Source organism: Morone saxatilis, unplaced genomic scaffold (genome assembly GCF_004916995.1).
Source record: "Morone saxatilis isolate NCDOM2014 unplaced genomic scaffold, NCSU_SB_2.0 Contig5, whole genome shotgun sequence".
Taxonomy (NCBI): domain Eukaryota; kingdom Metazoa; phylum Chordata; class Actinopteri; family Moronidae; genus Morone; species Morone saxatilis.
This window is the reverse complement of record NW_023340095.1, coordinates 22908749-22930502: the sequence shown is the minus strand read 5'-3', so window position 1 is coordinate 22930502 and position 21754 is coordinate 22908749. Positions and strand designations below refer to the sequence as shown.

At 40.0% G+C, this 21754-nt stretch overlaps 1 protein-coding gene across 1 annotated transcript in view; it reads right to left on the bottom strand.

Moving 5' to 3' along the window:
• Positions 1-21754, bottom strand: part of LOC118338698 (contactin-associated protein-like 5) — an 87996-nt gene that overhangs the window by 52558 nt on the left and 13684 nt on the right. The window contains exons 2-6 of the mRNA XM_035675990.1: positions 18786-18896; positions 17512-17705; positions 7525-7672; positions 2916-3119; positions 1329-1513 (exon numbers count right to left, since the gene is read on the bottom strand). Coding sequence (XP_035531883.1) covers positions 1329-1513; positions 2916-3119; positions 7525-7672; positions 17512-17705; positions 18786-18896 — 842 coding nt within the window. The remainder of the gene's footprint in view (positions 1-1328; positions 1514-2915; positions 3120-7524; positions 7673-17511; positions 17706-18785; positions 18897-21754) is intronic.

Below are 21754 nucleotides of genomic sequence, written 5' to 3'. Positions count from 1 at the left end.
TGCACCATATGTTTTATCTATTGTATATATTATTTGTCTAAATTAAAGGCCTTCCAAGGAACTTTCCTTTTGTGTTGATTCTGGCGGCCCCTGTGGACAAAAGTGGTAGTGTTTCCACCGCCTCGTTTCATTGATTTCAAGGGGAATCCTACCCAGTAGCAGGCATTATAAATAACTGCATAGAAATCACCAATATTCTTGCTGATGGTCTTGTTTGTTTATGTAGGTCATACAGAGGAAATCATATTAAATATTATTTTTTACAGCAGCCATTTTGACATGAAATAGTAGGGTAAACACAGGTGTTATGAATGATACTAATTAAGGGTCCATTCCATTTAGTGTAGCAGAGCCTTTCCAATGAGACAACATGTACGATAGCGGCACCCTGACTCTGTTTGACCTAAATGAACAGGAACCTTAATTACATAGTAATGTGAAAAAAAATAATTGTTGAAACAGATTACATTAAACATTTTAAGTAACACAAACTCAATTTTGTAGGTTAAAAAACATTTTTGATTAAGTACTTTTTACTAGGTATTTTGTTACGTGTAAGCTATGTGTTCAAGAATGTATTTTTTTGTAAAATTAACTTAACTGGTTTTACAGTGTAGTATCATTGGTAACACCTGTGTTTACCCTACTATTTGATGTCAACATGACTGTGAAAAGGGTCTATTGAGACTATTTCCTTACCAGTTAAAAACTCCTTAGGTTTAAATAAAATTAAAAAAAACTAACACTAAAAAGAACGCCATGCTTTACACACGGAGATTCGCTCTTGGAGCCCCATGTACGCCGCTTCTGTGGGGAAATCTAAATCTGGAAAAGCCTGATGTGCCTAGTTCTGGTTGCTAAACTGTGATTGGACAATTTCTGTCTGGGGGAGGGGTTTAGTGCAGAATCACTTAATGGGTCTCTAAATTACTGCAAGGGGGCATATCACATGATCTTTTTGTTTTGTTTTTTTTAATATGGTTTGGTACTAGAATAAAAAATAATTATGCAAACATTTTTAGAGGTTGACGTTCCTCTTGGCAGTCGGTTATTCCTTTGAGACACCGAAAATAACTTGTTTCTGCTGCTTTTCTGGCTTCTTCTTTCTACCATTCATTACTGAGAATTTCAAAACATGTCACTTCCCCAGGGCATATATACACTACACTATGTTTACCATAGTGCTCCAAGGCTTATTACTGTGTTAGTAATGATAGGGTTGCCTGGCCCTCACTGGATAAATTCATTAAGTGGCACGCTTACATTTACAAAGCTGCTCTTACTATTTCACCACAAATTTATGTAATTCAATCATCCAGTGAACTCACCTCGTAGTCCACCTCCAGCGAGTGTCCTTCTCCTTTGGTTTGGAAATGCTGTGTGTGGGAGTCCACTGTGAGGTTAACTTGCTTATTGAAGCGCTCGATGTGAACAGAGTGCCAGTGTTGGTCGTCCAGCAGACTGCCCACACTGACTGCAACGCGGCCGCTGCTGAACCTCAGCCTGCTGTCGTCTGGTGCCACACAAAGGAAACAGCATGAACATTGTGAGCTGCTTTATATCTTCCAGAGTGAATGTGTGAGGGCAGGAGGGCAGAGCTCAAAAACAAACACACATTATGTCCTGTCCTTTTCATTCAGATGTGTTGTAGAATGGTATGAAAGTAGTCTGTACTAACACACTAGATCTGTTAGTCTTTTGTATCAGGGGTCTCACACTCAATCTAGCTTGGGGGCCACTGCTGGTATTGTCATATCATTGGAGCCAGCAAATGAAAGGCAGAAACGTGCTCTCTTTTTATCTACTGTTTACACACATTTACAGGCACCTTCGACATTTGTCATAACTTTGCGGTGTTTTTACTTTAATTGTATATGAAGAGGTAGTTTAAATTGATATGAAACAGCTAGATAAAAATAACAATCTTATGGCGGAGACTGAGGGAGGGGGATGGAGAGCCCGGAAATGGCCCCGGGCCAGCAGTTTGAGATCCCTTTTCTATATAGTCAGTTCTACAGAACTAGCCATGGCCGGTATTTAATTTAGGTAAAGGGGTCCAGTAGTATGGAACAGCATTCGGCTTCACCTCGCAGTCACACCTCAATTCCGATTTCTAAAGAACACCTGAAACAACTTCCTTTGACTGAGTACAGTACTTTGTAAATTGTTTATTTTTCTACTTTGGTCTTTTTCTTCTTTTATTTATTTTATTTTTGGGGTGTTTTTATTATTTCACATACATAAAGAACATACAGAACAAAGAACATAAATGCCTATTTGGACAATGAATTGTTAAAACTGTTTAAATAGTTTAAATGTGTGACCATTTTCTTCTGATCTCTTTTTCTTATGGCTGCCTTTGGCTCAGGAGGCGACGGTTTGATACCGGGCTCCTCCTGCTGCATATCTTGAGCAAGATATTGAACCCCAAATTGCTACCGATGCTGTGCCATCAGTGAGTGAGTGTGTGTGAATGTGACATGTAGCGTAAAGCGCTTTGAGTGGTCAAAAGACTCGAAAGGCCCTATATAAGTGCAGCCCATTTACCATTTACCACATTGTTGTGAATCGAACGCCAACAGCAATATGACTTGAAGATACTATACCTCTACATCCTTCGTGTTTTTTACTTTGACCAAGTCAGCAATTTGAAGACTTAAATTTGGTCTTTGTATGTGGTGAAAAAACCCATTACTAGGTGGAAATGAGGTGAGATGTAGAAACGATAACAACCATATTGTGGTGACACCTCTCAATCCTCAACACTTCCTCCAACATACACCTCTTTTTAAGGCTTCATATCTTCTCAATCTGGCAATCACCACCACAAAAACACTTGCATTTACTGCAAGACTAAATTCTTGTGGAAATAAAAAAATCGATTTTCGAGCTGGAGGGAAAGGTTGGGAAAGCACCTAAGTTGAGGTAGAGGTCCAGTCTTCCTTGGTGTAGCTCCAGGGTGATGTAATCTCCTCTCTGTCCCTCTCCATGCAGTAAAACACCCTCTGCCTGATGGCTCCTGAACCGGAGAGAGATCACGTCCTTTACCGTTGACATGGACTTTTGGTTGAACCGATACAGCAAGGAGCTTCTGCCGTCAAAGTCTGCCACGTATGACTCTAAAGGAAAATCAGAATAACACTTAAATCAGTATTGCCCACTGTACTTTCAGTGAATTCTAAGAAACATTTTCTAGATGCTTGCTCTATTTTCAAAACGTTATTACTGCAGTGTTATGTTTTGGAGAATTGCTCTCACAATTTAGTCTAAAAAAACTTCAATATATCTATATATATATATATACACACATATATATATACACACATACACACACTTACATTAGACTGCCCTGTTTGTATATTTCATAGCTGGGTACAAGATTTTTCAGCAGTTTCACATTTGTACATTTCTATTTTCACATATTGACAAATCATTTTGGCATGTTACAGCCTAAATTTTGGATTCATTTGAAATTCAAATTAGGTGTAAAGATTGTATGATACTGCTACAACTACTAATCTAATGCTAGATGATTACTAGGAGGGCTGAGTGAAAACACTCTTTACTGTCACGAAATCTAATCTCAAATCTGCGTGATAAATCCGGCAGAAAATAAATGAAAGACAAATAAGAAGTAGTTGTGTGCAACTGTACTAATAAGAGAAACAAGGAGAAGAAAAACAGCAGGGCTATACATAGAAGGATTAAATTAAATGATATAGCGTTTCAGGAGAACTGTAGTTTCTTGTTGGATCTGATACCAAGTAATACCAGGGCCAGAACCACACATATCAATACTGATACTGATACTTCGTATTACTAAAAGCAGCATATGTACTATTATGTGGGGGTGAATGCATCATGAATCGGCATCCAAACATAGCCATTTCATCTTACATATAAAGCTGCAGTAGGTACCTTTTATAAAAATAACTTTTTGTCATATTTGCTGCACATTTTAATATTATATATATACTATCGTGATAGTAGTTTATAAGACAGATAATCTGTGAAAAAATCACCTTCCTCTGGCTCTTCCTAGTATCCCTACTGGTATTTGCAAGAATCCACTGGGCCTTAACAAAAACAACCAATCAGAACAAAGAAAGATAGGTGACTGTTGAGTCTCATTTGCTGATCGTAAATATATTGAGTTTAACGATCAACTATCTTCAAGTCGCCAACCCAAAGTGTCTTTATATCTCTCTCAGCTCTGATTGATTGCTTTTGTTTAGGCCCCGTGGATTCTTGCAAATACTAGTAGGGTATTAGGAAGAGCCAGAGGAAGGTGATTTTTTTCACAGATTATCTATCTCATGTACTACGGTCAGGATATAGTGAAAGTTTCAGAAAATATGACAAAGGGTTATTTTTACAAAAGTTACCTACTGATTGAACGTTTTTTTGTATAACTTTTCTTAAATAGGGTTGCCAAGAGTACATGCATGAAGAAGAGTGTTGTTGTGTAATCTAACATGAGATGGATCCAGATTTTTGGCATCGATTCCATTGAGGCTAGTATCAATACTCAAAACAAACAAAAGAAAAGCCCTAGTGACAATCCATTTGAATATAAGGGAGAACATAGCCACTGGAATAATTACATTCAATTTAATACAACATAATAATTCAGTATTAGCACTATCAAAACAATTAAGTATGTAATGAAGCTGCAGTCTTTCCACAGTGGAGTCGATACCAAGTAAGTACAGGTTAAGTCTTTATATAGTCCCTGCTGATGACTGTTTGAAAGTGGTCTGGCTTTGTGTTGGCACACTGCAGCAGTGCTGGGAGCCTGGCTGTTATAATATTTTGAGAAAGGAAAAGAGTACTGTAATCAGTGGCTTTGCTCCACTCATGGCACCAAAACCAGCCACCTCCCCTTCAAAATGAAGAGAATCTACATTACACTCCCCTCATTCATATACAATTTGAGATCAGTTAATAGTATGGGGGCACTCTCAGAGTCACCTCTTTACAATCCTGCTTTAGAAAGACACTCCATAGATTACAGTCTGTAATGCAGCAGAATGCGCTGCATGGCAATGAAACCTGCTTGTGTCTCTTGGCAGATCAGCGGTTTCTGTAATATTGTGATTCATATGATATTTTCTAATCGTTCATATATGTAGGCAGATACATGAATCCAAAAATATACTGACCAATGGAGAAACAAGGACTATATGAGGCAGCGTTAGTTTTATACAAGCTTATCCAACGTTACACACTTCACTACAGTGTGGCGATGGTTGGGCATCATAAAACTGATCACTGTGGGACACTCCGACTGTGTTTCACAGTGCATTAATTCACTGGCTCATCTAGTTAGTGCTGCTTCGCAATGCGTGGGAGAGGTGTGTCAGTGAATCCCCATTATATGTATTTTATTGAGGATTGCTCAGGATATAAACTCTACTCTGCGTCTGCAGCACTTCTTTTCATCAGGTACTGTGCAGCTGCAGCTGTCTAGTTTGTTATGGAAGTGTGGACTCTACTGTTAAGTATGGGATCATTTTAATGATGTCTTTTGTGATTAACTCTTATAGGACCGTTATTAATAATAATTGGATTCCATTATTTGGAGAATGAAAGGAACAAAATGAAATACGATTTCATTATCTTAAGATAATTCATGCAGCATTAAAACACCTACATTCATTGTTTTCTATATAAGCCCACACACTAGTCGTGTGTCACGGGATGATGATCCAGAGAACTAGCAATTTCCACACTTTGGCACATCCCAGCTACTGTACCATGACCACTTCTTCTGGCTGCAATACAGCCCAACCGACATAGTATGTTTGAGACCGATACTGATTTAAGAGGGGAAAAATTCATAATTGCTCATATAGTGGCTGATACAGTGAAGTTTTGAGCTATAATGAAAATCGGCAGAGGTTACAATGCAAAGCTACTCACAGGGCTGCTTTCTTAAACAAATAAAGTCCCCCTCCAGTCAAAAATCCATGTTTCTTCTTGTCCCTACAGTTTGATGTTTGAATGCTTTATGTGCAGAGTTTGACACTAGAAGGATGTTTTCACATTCATCTGCTGAAGGTGAAAAGTTTCTCTGTGCTCATTGAACATCTGATTTTAAGGGGCGGGGCCTACCAGCGAGGTTTGTGACAGTGAAAACTTTAGAAATGAACAACATTTGCATATTCATAGATTCTGCAATTTCTTATTAAGGGAGAAGGAGAAGTGACTAAATCCTCTGGACCTTTAATATATGTCTGGAGGGGATCTTTAACTGTAGTAATGTAACAGCAATCACTTTGCAGTGAAAGCACTGTATTACACATTTTCTGCATTTTGTACTGGAAAAAAACACATGGGCTGCTACCAATATAATACAGATATGTCTGCGATAGTCCAACATTGGTCAATAATATCAGCAGACCGATATATCACTTGGCTTTAGTCTGCAAGGCACAGCTGGTGTGTGCTTCACTACTTGAAGCTAGTCAGTGCATGTTGCACTTTATGAATAGGCCCACTTACTTAGCCCTTTGTCATTTTTTACTGTGTCCATTATGTGGGACACCTTTTTCTGTCGTGGTGGAGAACAATGACTCAGTGATGAAACTCACATTGATAGACTCTCTTTTTAAGTATAAAAGCACGTCATCCTGAGATAATGAGGCATTTATCTCAGGAAGACAGCATTTCACTGAGACAAGGAGATAATTAAGCAATGATGAGAAAGATAAACAAGCAAACTAAATTATGAATTTGGTTTTAATCGGGCCGCTTGCGTGTAAGCTTTAAAGGCATCAGTGTTAGTGTCAGCAATGTAGTGACCTAAGCTGCACAGGGCATGTTTTTACATTATGTGTCTCTACTCCAGGTCTTACAAATCATATACTGTAGGCTACTTTGTGGCAACATTTATTTAGAAAATCAGCTCCATTCAACTCTTTGTTGTATTTGTAGCAGCTACAGTGTAAACAAAGTTCTGAAATAACACAAGTTGCCTGCTAAACTAGCACAGACCTGTCAGCAGGAAAACTAAGAAGGGTTTGACTGTGTAAAACTTGTTTGTTTTGGAGTATTCAGTTTTTTTTATTTTGCTGCACAGCACATAAGTAAGTCTATAAAGCTACACACAGTGTTTTCACACTGCAAAATAATATTCCCTGCTACTTTGAGAAGATGATGTTAATTGCATTTTTCTTACAACTGAAACACCAAATGTTCCAATTTGTGGCTTAAGCCTTAGTGGATCTAATTTTCAAGTTTTATTCTGGAAGTGTTGAATGTGAGGAGATCACTGCATACATACAGCATGTTTCACACCCTGGCTGTCGTGTTTCTGATTCACCGTTGCTGTCTGGAGTATCAAACATTGTGTTAAAACCAAGCGAAGAGAAAATAGTCCTCATTACTCTCCAACGAGAGCGTAGCTGCAAAGCCCGACGTACAAATGACCAAATCCTTCTAGGCGGTGTAACTACAGAGGTTTGATGTGCAGACTGAGTGCTTTCACAGCACGATATCAACTCTGGGGTGTGTGATACTCACTGTAGGAGCAGCCGTACACCTCCACTCTTAGGCCCATCCAGCCACTGGGGTTCCAGTCGCGAGGGATGAAACGCAGGAAACGTGTCCTCACTGGGTGGGACAGCTTGTTCTGGACAACGGCCTCTGAATTCACGTTCCCGACAAATCTCTGCAGGACCACAGGGGGACAAAGACTGCAGTTATGATGGAAGCATAAAACTGATGCAAAGCAAGTGACCAATGAGAAAAAACAGACGACCTCAGATTGTAAGTGAGTAGTAAGATTTTCACCAGGGAGTAGAGAAGTCTGTTTTTTTAGCTGAATACTTGAAATGTAAGTGGAATAAAAATCTAAATTCTTCAATAGCAACAAAGTGCTGACAATGCAAACCCAAGGGCAACGTCTTCTTCCCATCCTTGAACATACTATTTGATGTAAAGTGATAAGAATCACTGTGCGGTGTAGAAATATGAGAATATCCGTTCAAGCAAGCCAATGTGAGGAAGAATCACCACTGAGGCAGCCAGGGGCAAAATAACGGCTCTCGTATTGTGTTTTCACCCCGCAGAGCTAAAAACAAAAGAGTATTGTGAGGTGTCATTCTTCTTTCTCTTTCCCACCCCTCTTCTGCTGTCAGCCTGCACCGGACAAAGCCAGAGGACATAAACAGAGAAACAGAGAGAGGGTGAGAGATGGAGACAGAAACAGAGACAAACAACCTCTCGTCTCAAATGACTGATTACCAGCCTCTTCATAACCGATTCTAGGCAGGTGACATATCAAATCAATAAGCACTCGTACTATGAAGAACCAGAAATATAGATCATTGACAGAGCTCCGGGGTTTTGTGAATACTTCAACTCAGTCAGACAAGGCCAATAACTCAGCTTTCTGCAACAACAGAAACACAAGGACCTGAAGCACAAATGACCAGCCGATGCTTTTAGAATGGTGCAAAGCAGAGGCATCGTTAAATGCACCAGGATGCTGCCTCTTGGTAGATAATCAAGGCGACTGTGCGGCTGTTAAGGCTGTTATTGTGATTTATGCTGCTGCTCTCCCCATTTTAAGGCATTTACTGAGCAGAGCCTTGTGGCTGAATCTTAACACACGTACAGGCCAGGCTTATTTACACATGCACGGTAATTCATGTCTGCACAGGAAGGATTAACAAATGGCACTGGGGCTTACGCATTTGGTCAAAGCAAATGTATTACTTGAGCACTGCAAACAGCTTTCAGAGCAAATAAAATAAGAGAAGCATGTTGGCCTTGTGCATATTCACAACACCTGAGTTTTTCTAAATGCTTCCAGCCAAAAAAAATCTAATGTCGCTAGTGTTTTATTGGGAATCAGGCTGATGAAAACATGCTGTGCTTGTCATACAGGGCTCTAGTGACCTTGTTATTTTCAGGCTTTGTGTAAGACACACTGTAGTAAAGTGTTTGATTGTTCTGCATTTAAAACCTATAATCTAAAGCCCCTGAAAATACAACATCAAATCAGTACTACATAACATGTTCATACTTTATATAACATACATGGCTAGGGAAGCAACGATCAAATTTCCGCCAAGGCAAATAATCCAGACTTCTATGAATCTGCACACCATCCGCTTTAATTACACCGAGTTTGTGCAGGTTTGGAAAACATGTAATTCCGGATTAATCCATAAGAATCACATCCCTGGTTGCTTATTTTTTACTAAAATAATGTTTGAGGTGCCAGTTGTGCAGACGGATGACAAATTAGAGGATAAACTTGAATAAATAAGTGGAAGTGGAGAAACATGACAAATGCAGATGTTTTCATACAGGACCTGAGGGGTCATCGAATGGTTGGTGAGAATGAAAATGAGGTGAATCCACTGAACACCTATGGCAAGATGGGGTTCTTCCTTGGCCCATGCTACACCCTTCATTTCATGAAAATTGGGCCAGTATTTTTTTCCGTATTCCTGCTGACAGACAGACAAATTGCACCAGAAACATACCTCCATGGCAGAGGTACTTATTTATTGGTCAAAAACTTGGCTGATGTTCTTCATTAGGACTGTGTGGGCGTGGTTTGATCACATTTACAATGTTGCTAAAGGGACTGCATTAGCTAATAGCAAATGTGACATAAATCATGTCTTATTTTGAGATTTTGTTTTTTGTGCATCTTTGACCTAAAAAAACAAACAAACAAAAAACAAAGAACAGGACATCACATTTTTACAACACTGCCCCACCCACTTTAAACCAGGGCGAAAAGCAACAAGAAGTAATAAGTAGTAAGTTAGTAAGAACAGAAATACAAACATTTCTCAGGTGAAATGTGTGTTCATGCAGGAGCATCTTGCTCATAGTAAGAAACTGATTGATAAGCTCTATTCTTTTGTTTGAATAGGATCAGAATCAAGGTATATGTTCAGTGTATGGTACACTGTATTTTTGTTATACAGCCTGTGAAACTCTGCTTCTTATTTCTGTTGTAATTATTGACTGTCTTTCCACTCGATTCCCAGCTGAACGTCTGGAAAATCTAATGAACCAAATGAACTCTGACTGAGGCTGTGGTGCAATCATTCTAACTATCCATTAGCTAACAAAACTCAGACAAGTCAGCAGGCGTCATTAGTATTCAAGAGCAATACCACTACAAGAACACCACTGAGGCTTTTCTCAGCAATGACGTTTGTTTTTGTTTCCTCTTTGGAAAATCTTGTGACAGAACGTCCTGTGTGTTCCAGCTGGGAGATGAGGTAAAGTCTCTGAATAGAGGCCTGAGGGTATGGAAGATGTTTCCGGAGGTCCAGAGGACCGAGCTTGGTCCTTATCCACATAAACAGCCCTAACCCCACAGTGACTTCGTTATTTCTATTTATGTTTCTGTCACTGTGTAAGAGTCTCCCTCCTCATTCATTAAGACTCTTTACTCTTCCTCTCCAGTGATGAGCTCCCCTGAGTCAGTTTTCCTTTCTGCTGCCTACAGCGCAGGCACATACGTTTATTTTAATCAGTTCACTGGGGGATAAATCCTGCTGCTGGCGATGGAGTATGAAGTACGATACAGTATGTCCAAAAAGGTCATTGGCCAGTTAAACAGCCTAAGGGAACACACAGCAAAGAGAAAGTTACAAGTACATGACCTTGCCATGAGTGAAAATACTATAGCAATCCCCGACTGCCAGTCAATCCTGCAGGAGTCCCCTGACCATTATCAACAAGGCTTTAGCAGTTTCTCCAATGTCTTATCTAGCAGAGGGTCTTAGATATTTAAGTCTACTACATATATTGAGCTAAATTTTGGGTTAAATGAAGGTATTTTGGATATAGTTATATATAGTTTTTTGTTTAGTGTAAAACAAGAGTGTACAGCAGCGCTAACAGCCCTGGGAGGCTGTACTTAGGCACAGTGATGCTTTGAGCTAAATGTTAACATCAGCATGGCAACTGTCACAAGCGCTGTCCATGGTGCTGATTCTGGAGCTGTCCTGGGTATTGCACTAGTGAGCTCAATCCTGCTAGCAGAAAGTAATAGCTTACAGTCTGTCTGATCAGCCTTATCATATGCCTATTAATTTTAAAACATGTAGTAGTTATGTAGTTATGTTCAGCGGCAGGTTAAGAGGGGTGGCCAGGCAGTTTGGTGTCAAATTAAACTCATTCATTTAGATTAATGTCTGGTAGATTTGTTTTGTTTTTGTGTTGACTTCAGCAAAGAAATATAGAAATGCAGAAATTACATTTGTGGTGTGTTTTCTGCACTTGGGTCCTGTTAAGCATCATTACAAGCAACATGTTCACAGTGGCAAGATTAAAATGCTGATGTACACGCAAAGTCACCAGCACCAGTTTGAATGAAAGATATGCTAAGAAGTGTACAATTTTCTACTTTTCTCTTTACTTTCTGTGTAACGTTACTTTTACAATGATGTTTTGTAAATGGGGAAGAAGCTGTGCAGTTATCAGCTGCTCCAACAGTAGTGGCAAACTTCAACTTTGGAAAAGAAACTGAACGTGAAACACACAAGCCTTTACCTCACAAAGAGTACACTTTACATAGATTGCTTTCGCGTGCAGAGGACCAAGATGTTCGCATGCCAGGACATTAATTAATCTAATCTTGACGTGCTAGATGGCGGACCACACAAACTGATTGCTGGATTTGAGTATAGCAGGTAACATTTGCAGGTTAGCTGACAGGCCACCACACCAAAGTTATTAGAATTCATTATCTGATGATCTTGATTATATCTACATGTCAACCACCTTAGATATTTCACCCAAAACCACAAATGTGAACCTAATGGGGGTGCTAAATGAAACCAACTGACCAACAAACAGAGAGACGGCTGTAGAAAAAATAAAACTAGGAGCAGTAAAATTACACATCAGCACTCAAGCAAACACATTTAATCCTTGTTAGATTCCCATCTACCTGAACACCTAACAAGCATAAAAATCAGTGTTTCAATCTCCCCCTTAAGGAGTAGTTTCATTCACAGCTGAAGTAAAACAGGGATTTTCAAATAAGGCTTCTCGAGGATAATGAAGGCAATCGGGACCAGAGCTAGAATTCATTCCTTCCACAGACATAATTCATTTTAATTAGATTCTAATTATCAGCTTGTAGAAGAGTGTCTTCCTGTTGTTTCACATGTTCCTCTTACCAAACAACAAGCTTTGCAGAGAATCAGTACAGCATTTAGAGACAAAATCAAACCAAAGGTGAAACTGTGTAAACCTTTTGTTGTTTGCACAGGAAGAATAGGTAATATGTGTTTATGTTTCACTAAATGTCAAGGCGTAGTTGCTGATTAAAACACCCTTGCCTCACCCTCCCACTCCAAGCCTGTAGGAAAAACTACTGTAGGGTTGGGCAATGTGTTAACATTTTCCAACTGTCCAATAACCAGCAATAGCCAATATATTCACACATGCATGTGCCTGCCCAAGCCGCAACAAAACAAAATAAAACTCCTCATTACAACTAATCACTTTATTAGTTTTTCCAATGTTCCCACAATCACCGACTCTGGTGTCTAAACGTCTAAGCTCGAAAATATTCTGGCTCTGCACACTGTCGCTGTCCCTCTGACCTCCCTCCCCTGGCCTGTCCCAGCCTGTCCCTGCCATGTCCACATTTTCCCTGGAGTAACAGTCCAGCAGCTCTCATTCTTCAAAGGCAGACCATTAAATTAAGAAAATAGAATAACATAATTGCACCGTAAAATCATCCAAAGAAAAAAACAACCTGTGATAGACACAAACAGATAGCAGATAGCCAATTTAGTAATCCAATCACCCAACAGTATGATGGTTGCAAAACACTGAAGGCCCTATGTAGAGCCAGTGTTTGATTTGTCTATTCTGGGCAGTTCAACATGGCAGACTCAACACAGCACATTCTAAGGTGATAAAAACACAACAATTATTATTTTGAGGTAATAATACACTCATGAAATACACCTATGGATATTAATTTCCATTTCTGCCAATAGATCTTCCAAAATATTACACACTAGACCTTTAATACCCACTGGTGGAGTTTAAGGATGAAGATGCCAACAGTATGATGTAGAGCAAGATATGTCCACAGATACTGTCCAGGTTGCCATATAATTTGGTATGGCCCTCAGAGGATGTCTGCAATTGATTTTGGTGACTCCTTGACTTTTTCTCTAGTCATCATCAGGGAGAAATCCTCTCTAACAGTATTTGTTTGTTCCATACCATTTAGTCTTGCCAGAATCGCAGAAGGATTATCGATCTTTAGCCCAGTTTCTTATAGAGCTAATTTTTCCATGGAGCTAATTTGGCTCGGCATTAGCTCAGAGCGGCTGAGAGCTAGCAGCCATATCAGCAGCTGCTGCTCTCTCATTAGTCCCTCTGAGTTCAGTGTCTGGCAGTGAGCCTTTACCTTTGAGCTTCACTTGTTAAAATGCCAGACGGATGTGAGTTACTATCAGCAAGGTCTTGGTGAAAGCGTTAGTCAGTCAGCTTGGGTGTGAGTTTCATTAGAGATTGCAGACTAATTGGCTGCCACTCATCCTGCAATATCTGTAATAGAACAGAACACCAAAGAAAAGTGTGGAGATGTGGGGCTAAAATTGTCTGTGTGAGTGTGTATTTGAAACACAAATATAAAGCTTGCCAGGTTTCAGAGGATGATGCCTGTTTTGCCTGGTATGACACGGCACTGTATGCCGTAGCAGAGTTCATATGAGTTTTAATATTTGAAATATAATAACGTACTCTCTTTTCTCTCTCTTGTGAGTCACTTACAAAGGGTGATAGCTGCAGGTCATTTTGGTAATATCTATACATAATGTCTCATCTTCCCACTGCACAGCAGCTTTATTTCCCTTTCCAGACATAATGATATGAGGACTGAGAGTGTGTGGAAGAGGCTTTGAGCTGTTTATCATGATATTTCAACAAGTCAGTCACTGGATACATCAGCTGCCTGCCCTGTACTCCGGTTAGAAAGCTGTTTTGTTTAGAAAGACTTTGTGCCTCAAGGATGTTGCTGAAAGCTCTGATTTAATTTAATTAATTTTAATTTTAATTTAATTTCCCCACGGGGATTATTAAAGTATTTCTGATTCTGATTCTGATTAAGGCTGAGGGCATCATTTTTAAGGAAGCATCTTTAACTGCAGCATGTTTACGCACAAATGTTGTTTTTTGTGTGTGTCTCATTTGTGGAAACTACTTAGGAAAAGAATAGAGTAGTAATCAATCGGGAAATTGCTCCGATACTCGTCCGAAGATGCTGGGATCGGTCCCCCATCGGCGAGGTACTGTAGTTCGCAGGCCACCGATTCATACCACCTGACGGGTGATTTATTTCAAATTGGAGTAATTCTATTTTACTGGTGTAGCTCGCCGTTAGAGCTCTGCGTACAGCTTCTTCTTTGGCCGCCTCGTTCTAACACAGTGGGCGCCTGTGGCTGCAAACCGCAGCCTGCTGTTCTTAGAGGACGAGGAGAATTGATCACGTGTGTCAGAGCCGGTTGACGCGAGCTTGGAGCTAAGCTAATAGCCGACGGGTGGTATTCATGTCAGCGCGGTGTGCAACGTATTCACACTGGGAATGCTCGCCACCAGGTAAGAGCTTGCGACAACGTGAACGCTGTGCAAAGATTAACAATCTCTAAGGGGCACGAGTGTTGCTAATGTTTAACACAAGCAGACGTGTTAATGAAAGATGTTTATTTAAAAGATAAGATTTTAAAAATAATGAATTGGAATTTGCTGTATTTGAGACACTTATGTTTTACAAAGCGGTTTAACCTGCCGCAGGCTGCCACATATGATAATCATGATCGGTCATGCAGCGTATAGTATGATATTTTTTTTTTATAAAATATGGCTAGTCGGATCGGTACCTCGGTAGGTCGGGCCTGATACCCACAAGCACAGGGAGTATGGAAATGGTATCGGGGAGGGAAAAATGGTATCGGAACATCTGCTAAAAGAATATAAGAATTGATGTGTTTTTTGTACCTCAAATAAGCTGTTTTCATGGTGGGCAGAGGAGCGGGGTCCGGCTTCTACAGAGTGCCACTACTATTGAAACTGCCATGGTTTCGCTAGCCCGAGAATGGACAATCACCGTCGGTTCGTAGATAGTGCGGTTTTGGTAGTTTCCTACACACCTTTGCAACTGGGAGGCAGTGGGCGTGAGTGGAGGGTGTTGCAATCAGGCCCAGGGGCGCTAGTCGTACGCCCTGCTACGAATGCCTAAAAGCGTACACACTGGACCTTTAATGTCATGCAAGGTTGGAGCACCTTGGTAGCCGAGTAGTTACAGCACATGCCACATGGCAAATGTCCTTTGTTATGTCACACGCCTCTCTCTCCCCTTGTCCTCTCTGCCTCTTCATCTGTCACTATCAAATATACCTAAAAATATGCAAAAATACCTCAAAAGTAACCTTGCCTTGACATGCAAGGATTATACCCAGTTTTATAGACATGCAGGAATGTTATTCTTAATCTTACATTGTGGTAGTACAATTCACAATATTGAAGGGCTATCATGTTGTCCTAAAACAAATGATAGATTCATATAAGTATATGTACAGTTTAACTATACATACATACATACATATATTTTGTGGTTTAATTGTATAGTTCTCAGCTAGTAAGGAGGGCCCCCAAAGAGAAAATCTTGCCAAGGCCTCATGCTGTTTAGAGCCGGGTCTGAACATATAACACATAAAGGAAATGTCTTAGTTGACTTTGCTCTATAAATATTTTATATACTTTGTGGAGAACTGTATTTTCTGCCACTAATTAAAAATGTATTTATGTTACTTGTTACACAAACAAATTAATCTCTGGTTAGATATCTGAAACAACAACAAATTATGCAGTTTTGCCAGATGATACATGAAATCTTCAACATTCAGAGGTAGCAGCAGATTCAGCTTCTGCGCAAGGCCCCCACACCCATCAGGGCCCCGAAATTGACAATTTACACATAAAGCCTGTGCTCATAATGCTCATAAATATTCAACTTATTGTTATATTTCAACCCTCTATTATGAATAAGGAAATATTGCTTGAATTATTCATAGCAATGCATTTCTTTAAGCGATTCCTATTGAAGTTGATTGTTGTTCTTCACATTTGCACATTCTAAAGTTAACTAATTGTTTTTGGGAGTAAAGACATCAAATCTACCCAGGGTGTGGTACTTTTTCACAGAAAAAAAAAGGCGTAAACTGTAGTTTTTAGTAAAGATTACTTAAACACAGAAGTAAATAGTGTATTTGTTGGGGACTCGTCATTGGATTAATACCATAGACTGTATAAATAAAAATGGTAGTAGTATCTACGACATCACCCATAGGTTTCTGAGGAACTGTCATGTAGCTCGTCATCTTGGCAGTCTTGACTTCGCCAGCTCCAATAATGGGCAAATCGTGGAGCATAGATGGAGCTAAAGCAGGCTGAATGAAGCCTGTTTACTGAAACTAGCCACCTGTGATGGCACCCACCTTTCCCTCAAAGCGGCAATGCCCTTAATTATGCTTGACTTAAAGTCGTTATATAATTTAAACATGTAAACATGTTTATTTCTGCTATAGAGTTGGGCATTTTGATATTGGGCCTTATGAAAATTAACTCACTTCTGTAGCCAGCCTCAAGTGGCTGTTCAAGGAACTGCAGTTTTTGTTAAATCAGCGTTGGCTTCATTTGCGGAGGCTACGGAGGCTGGAGGCTGCCGCTTGTTTAATACACATTTAGTCTTAGTGACAGTAGTATTAGTGTATGAAATATTTACATTCAGTCTTGGCTTCAAAAGAGTTAGACCGTCTCCTTCAACATCATGATCTTTTATGTAATCTTTAATTACATTTCAGTATATAATGCCTTTTTAAAAAGATGGAGGATGGGGTAAGGTAAATAATTAAATACACGACACTAGACATAATGTTCACCCACGTTTCTCTGCTATTCTAATTTCAACACTAGGAAAAAAAGTCCACTTTGCAGCAGTGGGAAACTACACACTCTGCTAATTGGACTGCCAAGCAGAAAAAGTCCCAGAAAAACAAATTAACATCTCAGAGCAGCCCCGTGACAGAACTGGGGCAAACACAATAAAGAATTAATGGCATGTGCCAACATAAGGCTATTTTCTTAGACCCTGAGTCCTTGTAAAGGCCAACATAACAAGTTGTGACAATACATGGAGGACAAAAAAAGTCTAATGATTGCGTTGACACCTTGAAACGTGTCAGAAAAAGTGAGAGCATGTTATCACACCCTGACCTGTAACGTCACCAAGAGGTTGATCCACAGAAAACATCATTAAACAGAGGTATCTCATGTGACAGTGAGGCAAAATGTGAATGTTAATGATCTGTCTGACCATAACAATCCTGCAAAAAAGTTGCATGTACTGAATATGAATACAATAGTGTCACATATGTGCCACTTTATTGAATCAAGAAATCAAATCAATGAATCCAAAGTTGCACAGAAAGCTGATTAAATGCTGCTCACCCCTACACCGTCCTCATGCCTGTACTGTTTCCAGGCCCGGCCTGTGTCACTGTAGAGAAGCAAGTAACTGCTGACCCAGTCCCAGCTGTCATACCGACCCTGCGTGGCCACAGCCGTCACCTCCATCTGCTCTCTGAGGTCCACCTGGAGCCAGGGCTCTTGGTCGGTCACCATGGGAGACCAGCCTCCCGCCCCTGAAGGAGGGCAGAGAGATACAGGCAGAAGGGATCCATTAAACATCGATATTGTTGATTAACAGTGGATTGTTGTGGTTGGCGCTCAGTCGCCACTGAGCTCGATAAGTACACAGAGTGTGTTTGTATATAAAAGGCTTCAAGGTGAAGTTACAGTCCAGCTGCCACAGGGAAGATCCTTAGTTTTTTGGAAAATAGCTGATTCATTTTGAAATGTGTACAGCCTGCCTTTTAAACTTATACTGCCACTGTAGCTCAACAAGCTAGCCTCTGATCCACAATGTATTCCACAGTGTGTCTGTCATTCTGGAAAACTGAAACATTAAACTGTTTTTGTTCTGTTCATATATAAACTACCTACTAATGCTCGTTCTGTTTCTACTGCCTAAAAATAATTATATCATTAGCATTGACCAACTGTAGCTCTAATTAGGTTCCGATGGCATATATGACGTATGTCCAAAGCTCATGGGGGCTGTAGTTGTTGAATGCTATTTACTCAACAGCAGCTCCCTTCTACCCAAGAGGCTGTGGAGAGACTGAGACTAAGGATAATGACAAGACTGTGTCTCAGTACATTCAGGATCAAATTACAGTATTCTGTCTATTTCAAATGTCCAATCAGTAACAAGAAAGGGGGAACAAAGTGCAACTATTTAAATTGGCATCTGTAACCACTCCATTTGCTTATGGCCAGATGACTCTTGTTCTGGGATGGGTTCAAGAGGGGCCAGTGCACTTGTGACAACAACCCTGGACCTCCTTATGGCCCTGCTACAAGCAATGAATTTTCTCTCTTCATTCTGTGGACGCCAGGACTTCCTTATTAGCCAGGACTTCCTTATTAGCCAGGACTCATTTTAATAAAAATATTAACGATCCCTTCCAGACATGTATTAAGACATATATACAAATAGTCAACTTGGAACAATAATTTGTGTCTGATATGTTTTTTCCACAAAAAAGAATAATTTCCACAAAATTCCAGAATTTATGATATGCAAATGTTGTTAATTTCTAAATTGTCTGAAGCATGTAGAAATATTAAATCCATGCAAGAACATGCTCTCTCATACTCACCATCTCTTCTGTTGAGCTTGGCATTGTAGGCAGCATAACTGACCGAGGACTGAGAGGAGCTCTGAAAGGATGAATAGGGCAAGGTGGCTACCAGAGGACCATTGCAATTATCTATAAAAGAAAACAAAAACAATTGACAATTAAAAACACATTGACATTATTGCTTATAGTTCATATAATGTATTTCACATAAAAATCTGACTGTTTGAAGAATGGTTTTGAATGAATTTCACTGCTTGCCACACTGGGATTTATTCAGCTGACAGAAATAATAGAAAATGAATCCTTGAGCAGTTGAACATGTTGGTTCAAAGAGCATCTTCACCTGTCAGTGGTAGAGTTTTAAAGCAAGCAACTGGGAAAAATAACAAGGCTGCCTCACTTATCCAGTTCTCGGATACCTCAAACAGTCTATTAACCCATGCGGTGACCCCTGAAAATAGCACAGAAAAACGCCAGGGCTCCTTTTGTGTGCATGTGTGTGTTCTTTTTAATCCCACTGTGTGAGATTACATCACGTCCAACAGGCAGGAACAGATTAAGAGTCCAGTTATCTAAACCTGTCAGTCTCATCTTCCTCTGATCCGCCCGGCCCGTCCGCCACAATAAGAGCAGCGAGTCGCACAACAGCCTCTCTGCCGTCTCACTTGAGTGCAGAGCTGCATTAAGGCCTGTATATGGGAACGTAATGAAAACTGGCACCGGCCTGATTACAATTATCCCTGCACTCTCTCCATCAGTGTGCAGTTCACTCCTCTGAGTGCAAGAGGCTTTTTGTTTTTGGATGCCATTCTCTACCTCGAGTTGAGATGGATTCTGAGCACATCTGGAGTGGCCATCTGGTACACAAGAGCACAGCAGAACTGACAGCATGATCTCGTTCTCCTTTTGAGCGTCCCACCGAATTTTCGACTGACCTGATTTGACTGCTCTCAGATCGCTTGCCAAGAGATTTCTCTAATCCTGATTTCAAGTGTGACTAAAGTGGATCAAGCTGTTTTGTCCAAGACTCAAATTATGGCTGAGCTGCAATGCAGTTGCAGATGTTCATCGGGGAAATGAGAACAGTGGCGTGCCATCTCCACACACCACTACTGGAACTGGGGTTATTATGCAAGCACAGCACTCTTAATCTGTTAAAAGTCTTCCAGATCCAACTTTTGATTCCTGAAGGATAACTCTTCACTGTTCCTATCCCCTCTTCCATCTGCATCCATCCAACCTTTCTTGCATGATACATCCCTGGTTGAAGAGCTGACAAAACCTCACTGATGTGAGGTTACCCCTTTAAAAAATACTTTGCTCCTTCATTCAATCCAACCTTTGCATGACCATATACTTGACATCTTAAAAAAGATTAAACAAACCAACCACATGTTCTCAGATTGACTCGTGATGTGAGTGCAGAGAAGGTTTCTCCATGTGAAAAATGTACGTCTTATACCCCCAGTTGTTGTTTACAGATTTGGTCTTGAGCCAAATGCCTGGCTGTCAGTCACAAGGACTTATGGATGTAGGAAGATTTGTCTGCGGAGCTGCTCTGCGGTCTGTGGGATAACTGAAAATCCTCAGAAGCTGACTCACGATCTCCATGCGAGGCTCATGGGCTTGGATCTTATAGCCAAATTAACCCAGACGTGCAAACGCATGGACATAAACACATGCACATAAACACATGCACATAACTGCTAGCTGAGAAGGAATTTAATCTCTCTTGGAATCATAAATACATCAACAGCTATACAGCAAGAGCTTTCGGCTTCAGTCACGGAAGTGCTAGGATAACAAACAGAGGCTGCCACAGAAGTGTTCCTGTTGACACTGAGTGTGTTTAAATTCACTCTAGTATTCTGGATATGATTGGGTTTTTGGAGTATGCTGGTTACGTTTTGGTTTTGAGAAACCTGGATATGCTACAGTATGAGTACTCTGATAGAAACAAGCATACTGTGGCATGTAAACAATTAATCCTGGTTATCTTAACATTCTCTGTTGCTATAGAACAAGGCAGAGATGAAAGCATAACATACCTACCTCCAAGGAGAGGTAACTTAACGTAACTTAACCAAAAACTTTTATGTATAATTTAAATCTCTATATGTGATATGAGACATGGTTCTTGGCATTTTGTTTGAGGCAATTTAATTGGCTTTAGCTCCTGTCACTGCTAAAGGCCTCTTGGTTGTTTTTCACTCACCCTACTGGTGGACCATGATTATCTAATTACCATAATTTGTGTAACTAAGGTGTGGCCTATCACACTAAGGTGTGGCTTGAACCTGAAGAAGGCCAGAGGGCTGAAACATCTTCATCTGAATAAAAAAGAAATGGTTATGGAGTGTGCGTCACTCTTGGGAAACCAAGACCCACCTGTAACAGACGATCAGAAACCTGGAGACTGTTGTTATTATGCATACAGGAATATAAATAACCAGGTTTTTCATGGTCCATGTAATACCTTATCTTGAATAACAAGAACAAAAACAGGATAAGACTAAAACCAGGATACTGATGCTCATGTAAACGCATTCACCGCAGCACACTAGAGGTTATCACTGATTGTGTTTGCGATAAAAATAATAGATGAAAAAGAGTGGTGCCTGCACATTCACTCCAAACTGTAGTTCTGACTGACATCAAAAGTTGTCCTTTCAAATACATTTGTGGTTTGGAGTGTGTAGGTTCATTTAAGTATGAGGCAGGTATGAGGTGAGACAGGAGTCTATGGTTTTCCTACCAAAATCAACAATGCTAAGGCTTATTGGTTCCTACTAATAATACAAATCTTCAATAAAAGGCTCACATACATACAGTTTTATTTCTAAAAAGGTTAAGTAAAGGTCCAGTGCATAACATTCAGGAAGATCCATTTGCAGAAATGGAATATAATATTCATGGGTATGTTTTCATTCATGTATAATCACCTGAAAGTGTGTTTTTGTTAGAATGACCAGTTTTTATCCACAGAG